Source organism: Brassica oleracea, chromosome C8 (genome assembly GCF_000695525.1).
Source record: "Brassica oleracea var. oleracea cultivar TO1000 chromosome C8, BOL, whole genome shotgun sequence".
In the NCBI taxonomy this organism is placed as follows: Eukaryota; Viridiplantae; Streptophyta; class Magnoliopsida; order Brassicales; family Brassicaceae; genus Brassica; species Brassica oleracea.
In genome coordinates this window covers 21,857,772-21,863,797 of record NC_027755.1, presented here as the reverse complement: position 1 = coordinate 21,863,797, position 6,026 = coordinate 21,857,772, and the positions used below count along the sequence as shown (strand labels likewise).

Sequence of the window (6,026 nt, the reverse complement as noted above, 5' to 3'; positions counted from 1 at the left end):
TATTTTGGTAATTTCTTTACTAAACTCATTTGAATGGAAATGAAAATAAATTAAAAAACATAAGATCCATTTAGATGATTCATCTAGATGATTCATCTAGATGAGCTATGTGGATGGACAAACAAACAATCACAAAAATCTGAATGGATCATTTGAATAGATCTTACAAATGAATCATTTGGATGGAGATGACAAATGGTGAAACAAACAGCCCCAAAATTAGCTTGGACCAATATGGCCCAAGGATAACTAAATGGACTAATAGAAACAGTACAGGAAATGAGGAAGACGACAAAAAAAAAAGAAACCGAAAACGAGACTCAGTCTAAGAGGGGAACCACCACCTTCACGTGGGAGACTCAAAGTAAACAAAAGAAAAGACAAAGATAAAGGAAGAATACAAAACAGAAACCGCGATAGAGCGACGCAGTTTTCTCGACACGTGGCGATAAGATAGACCATTATTACTGCCTTCACTTTCACTACGCTACATCACACAGTCTTTGGTTTTGTCAACTATAAATGATGTTCGCATTGTGCAACGACTTTAAGCTCACAACTAGACGCTGACCCAGCCTAAAAAGATCGGGTATATTTTTTGTTTTACATTTTTAAAAAAAAATTAATTTTCATATTTATATTTTTCTTTATAATCATATTTATACTTTTCTTTGTAATTGTGTTTCTCTTTGTAATCCTATTTAACAAAATAAAATGAGTTTTATAAATTATGATCCAATATAAAGAGAAACCATGTTACCTTTAAAGCGCAAAACTAATTCTAAAATATAGAATTAGTGGGTTCCTTTACAAAAAGAAATATGGGGTTAGTGGGTTATATCTTATTTACTTAATAGATAATAACTCTTTAAATAAAAAAAATTGTTGGATCCTACTTTTATTGATTGGTCATACTACTGTTTTAATAGAATAAATAACATTTAATAAATATTTTTGATCGAATAACCTATTTCGGTCCCGTTAAACTAAATGAGTTTATATGAATGCTTATATCTATTAAAACCGCTAAACCCTATTTTAACATCTTGCTCTTTGATAATTGATAAACTTAATGTCTAAGTAAAGTATTTAAAATTTGAAGAAATTAATGTCTAGTTGAATAAATCCTAATTTTTTAGGTGAAATGTAAGTTATAATTAGTTAAAATAATTAAATGCAGATTATCCAATAACACACAAAAGAAAATTTTGATAAAATACTGTTGAAAGGAAGTAAGCAAACTTAATTTTGATATAAACCCAAAAGAAAAGAATAATTATTATCATTTATATAACAGTTGCCTAATATAAATATTAGAAAGAAGTGGTGTGGCCATCGATAATTATGGAAAGGAGGTTACAAAACACATGTTTTGACCAATAGATGGTAGTTATGGAAATACCGTTTTAATTTTAATTCAGTTTAAAAGTATTATGTTTTATTTTTTTATCAAACAATTATTAGACTCAACATATATCAATTGGTCGTACTTGTGTTTTAATAGAATAGATTCACGTAACTCACTATAGTAAAATATTAATCTAAAATTGTCTTTTTAATATAACTGTCAGAGACTATTAACTATTATGGGAGTTAGATAAGAGAGCTTGTTCATCAATGTTGGTAGTATCATCTAATTATCATGTTCATATATTGGATATTCAGAAATACTCAAGTTATTTAAAGTTCTTATAGAACTTTTTAGCTCATGTATATCATTAATAAATTGGATATTCAGGAATACGTAAATTATTTTATCTAAGAAACACCACACACACGCTAAAAAAAAAAGAAGAAAGGAAACACCACACTAATACGCTTCTATTTTTATAGTATGTGAAGTGCTATTGTAGATTTAATTTGTAAAATTAAAAAAATAAATTATTATTAAGTAAAATACTGTAACTCTGATATTCTAATTCAGCAAAAACAGACTTCTAAAGATAATTTTATAGCAGTTGACATAAAATATATTTTGTTTTTGTTTTTTGTAAGAAAAGATAATATACCTAGAAGGAGATAGAGAAAAGAGATAGATCAACAACAAAAAGCTGCTAGTAAGTGGTAAATGGCAAACAAATTAAAATAGATTATTAGTTAAGATAAGCGTGAAAGGCAGAGAGAAGCTTTTGGTCGTGTTCGTTTTCTTCCTTTCATTTTCCCATTAAATAGAAGCAACCCATACTCCAAAACCTTCACTCTGCTACAACTTCTTTCTTCCCTTTTTCTACAAAGATTGTCAATAGATTTCTTCTAAATTTAGTAATCTCATCTACCACTCCTGGTTCATCTTTCAGTTTTCAAGAGAGTATAGACACCATTATACTTTCTATACCCTCTCCTAAGCTGCTTAGGTAGCTTTTTGTTTGGTTGTTTGTTGAAGCAGTTGTTTCTGTAACTAGTCTCTGTTTTATTTTCTTCTTTCTAGGTCGTCCTGGTATTTAGCTTTTTCAAAATTTCAAGGAACAAGAAAATCTATGGTTGTTGGGTGGAGGGATCTTACAAATTTTCTCAACTTCTTAGATTCTGAAAAAGTCTAAAACTCAATATCATAATCTAAAACAGAGAGGCCGAGAGAGACAATGTGGCGGTCATCATCGTCGGATGCAAGATCAAACCTGGAGAGGCTTATTGGAGGAATCACTCCAAAGCCCCCTTCTTTCTCTCTATCACAGGTACAAGTTCTGTTTCCATTTTCACTCTAACCTTAAGAGAATCCCTTAAAGCATATATATTCTCATGTTTTCAACTATACTTTTTATAGTTTTCAAAAAAAAAAAAAAAACTATACTTTTTACACAATTGAATTATTGTCTTTAACAAATAATATTTCATTTATACAAAAAAAAAGATATTCATGGAGTGTAGTTTTCTTTCTCCACGTGGGAACTAGCGACAGCAAATCGTGTATTGAAAGCTATACTGTATAATAATAATAAAAGATTAAAAAATATTTTATACTCAAACTGGTTTGAATATTCAAGATGCGTAGGTAAATACTCTGAATGTGTCTTGTTCATCGCTATATCATTAGATGACTGTCTCTTTCGGCAATTACTGTCATTAAATTTGTGACAAATAACATGTGGTTTTTATTAAACACTTTTGTTGAAATACAATGCTTCCTAGTGGGGGTATAATAATTAGCATTATCACTAAACACATGGAAGGATTGAAGATAAGCTACTACTAGAAGTTTGATCTTTTTGTTGTTGATTTCCAGAGCTGCGATAATGATTTGAATAGTTTATGGATACAAGAGAGCAAAGATGAAACTGAATATTTCAAGCTTAGTGATCTTTGGGACTGTTTTGATGAGCTAAGTGCGTATGGACTTGGATCAAAGGTTGATTTGAACAATGGCGAATCCGTTATGCAATACTATGTTCCATATCTATCCGCCATTCAAATCTATACTAGAATAGCCCCAGCCATTTCCAGGTAAATGGTGGGGAACGACAAGAGTGTTTTATGAGTTACTAATTTTGACGAGTGAATAACCTATGGTTTGCTTCAGGAACCAGAGCGAGGTGGTTGATTGTGAGAGTGAATGTTGGACTGATGATAGTGAGACTGAGAAGTTTTCAAGGTCTATAAGCAGTGGTTCTAGCAAAGTATGGGACTCTGTTTCTGATGATTCAGCTTATGAACTCGATGGCATTTCTTCTCCGGTGCGAGATAAGCTCGGTTACGTTGAGTTTCAGTACTTTGAATCAGCTAAACCGCACTTGCGAGTTCCTCTTACCACCAAGGTCTTCATTTCTAGTGATCATATGTTCTTTATTGTGCTTAACTAACCTAACAACTTAGACAAAATCTCTCTTGTTTTGTTTTGTTTTGTTTTAGGTTAACGAATTGGCTGAGAAGTATCCAGGACTTATGACTCTAAGGAGTGTTGATTTGTCTCCAGCAAGTTGGATGGCCATTGCTTGGTAAGTATTGAGTGCAAGTGTTTTTGGGCCTTGAGCCTTGATGATGATAAAGTCCTGAATTTTTGTTACTGGTATAGGTACCCTATATACCATATTCCATCTCGGATGACTGATCAAGACTTAACAACGTGTTTCTTGAGTTATCATACACTTTCTTCGGCCTTACAAGGTATATTTCATATTGTAATGAAATTCTTAGCTTAAAAGACATGTATCTTGGTACAAAATGTTGAAACATCTAGCTTTTGATGGTCGATTTCATTAGGTGATTTGGTTGAGGGTGATAATGAGAATAACAAAACCGTGGAAGAAGAAACATTTCATTGTGATGATGAACCAGTGGTGACGAAGAGACTTCCTTTGGCTCCTTTTGGTTTAGTTACTTACAAGTTGCATGGAGGTTTGTGGGGGAATCAAGAATCTTGTGACCAAGAACGGCTTCTTTATCTTGGAAGTGCAGCGGAGTCTTGGCTGAAGCAGCTTAACGTTCATGATCACCATGACTACAGCTTTTTCACTATGAACAAGAGCTTGTAGGTCCAAATAACAATAATATTCTGCTTCTGGTTGTTTTCTCGTGTATATATAGCAAACTCGTCAATGTAGAGGTTTCTTTTCCTAATGTTGTACCCATGGAAAATAAATAACTTGGGTTTTGTTTTTTCGAGTGTACAGCGACGGTTTGTGTTGTAAGAGACTCTGGGAATGATACTTATGTGAGTTGTGTCCCATGTTTTTATTCCCTATCTGTTTAGACCAACCTCATTTATAGGGTTCCTAAACTTAGGTATCTCACTTTAACCAAAAATAAATAATTATATTTAAATTAATTGATATCTTAACACTGATGATGAAATTTTAAGAGATTTAATTAGTGATACATAAAAATCTGAAGAGATTTAGCCACTTTCGTAATGAAGTCTTATTACTGGCACTATAGATATTTTTTATTTTTAATAATCTTTTTTTTTGTCAATTATTTTTAATAATCTATTTTCCAATATTTCAAAGAGACACTTTATTACAACTAGAGATTTTTCCCGGGCGTAGCCCAGGATTTTCTCCTATATTGTAATTTTATTTAGTTTATTATGGAGTTTAGATTTGACTACATATTTTATACTTAGACTGGATATGCTATATAAATTATTAAACAAATTTGCAATTATTTGTATTGATTTTATTGACTAAATTTTAAAATTATTAAAATTTATTTTTTTTTCTTTCTATATCAAAATACATATAAGTTGGTAACCAAACTGAATAAAAAAATTAGTTCAAATTAAATTATTCGTTTATCTTCTAAAGTTGTAGAATTTATAACTTGAATTTATAACTTAATATTTGCATTTGTAAATGTACATTAGAATCAATTATAAATTACAAAATAATAGAAAAATCTAAATTTATTTGGAAATCTTAAATTTATTTTATGTATCAATTGTTTTCCAATGAATTCAAAATGGTTAAAACTCACAATTTGTTGTGTATTTTTTAGGAATTTGTATATAGAATGGTCAGAAAAATGGACTGACAGTTATTAAACTTTATAGTAATGTTCAGAAATCTATTTTATTTTGATTGTTTTTATGTTAAATAATTGATAAATTTACAAATGATTTAACCATTGTTATGGTTTTAGAATTATTGAGTTCGCATTTATAGGTCTTTTGTCCTCAAAAAGAAGTACAAACCAACATATTAACGAGCTTCTTACTTCGTTTATTTCAGTTGAGAAATTAAGATAATTGGTCTAACTAAATTCACAGCTAGGCAAACATGGTTTGATATACATATTGAAAATGTTTTCTAAGTGACCAAGAAAAAAAATCTGTAGAAAATTTGTCAAATAGCGTTGATGAAATCTCAGCAGAAATAGAATAAATGAAATTAGTTAACATGGTTTCTGTTTAACATAGCCCATGAATTAAATCTGTTATTTTTATGCAAAACCGAACAATCTTATGATCAAGGATAAGTTAAGTCAAACTGTAACCAAAACTACAAAAGAATATTGTCATCCAAACCTCGGCATAGTTCATGAGAAAACAATACAAATGAAAATATGACATAATTAAGCAAAACCAAACCATT

General features: G+C 30.4%; 1 protein-coding gene across 3 annotated transcripts; it reads left to right on the top strand.

The window, feature by feature from the left end:
* The first annotated feature begins 2,141 nt into the window (after positions 1 to 2,141).
* LOC106308093 lies at positions 2,142 to 4,594 on the top strand. 3 transcript variants are annotated; one of them, XM_013745216.1, is made up of 7 exons: positions 2,142 to 2,354; positions 2,566 to 2,675; positions 3,224 to 3,441; positions 3,518 to 3,752; positions 3,847 to 3,932; positions 4,010 to 4,101; positions 4,198 to 4,594. In XM_013745216.1, the coding sequence occupies exons 2-7, from the start codon at positions 2,583 to 2,585 to the stop codon at positions 4,467 to 4,469; spliced, it is 996 nt and encodes a 331-aa protein (XP_013600670.1). In that variant the 5' UTR covers positions 2,142 to 2,354; positions 2,566 to 2,582; the 3' UTR covers positions 4,470 to 4,594. The 3 variants fall into 3 exon arrangements, with proteins under 3 accessions (XP_013600670.1, XP_013600671.1, XP_013600669.1); XM_013745217.1 differs by having other exon boundaries at positions 2,429 to 2,675; XM_013745215.1 differs by having other exon boundaries at positions 2,142 to 2,675.
* Positions 4,595 to 6,026: the final 1,432 nt, after the last annotated feature.

What these genes read in the sequence shown, in the direction of transcription:
- LOC106308093 (XM_013745216.1), top strand. Translation starts at nt 2,583, where the DNA reads ATGTGGCGGTCATCATCGTCGGATGCAAGATCAAACCTGGAGAGGCTT. An exon ending in AGTTGGATGGCCATTGCTTG is followed by an intron (nt 3,933 to 4,009) that starts GTAAGTATTGAG and finishes TTACTGGTATAG; the next exon opens with GTACCCTATATACCATATTC. An exon ending in ACTTTCTTCGGCCTTACAAG is followed by an intron (nt 4,102 to 4,197) that starts GTATATTTCATA and finishes CGATTTCATTAG; the next exon opens with GTGATTTGGTTGAGGGTGAT.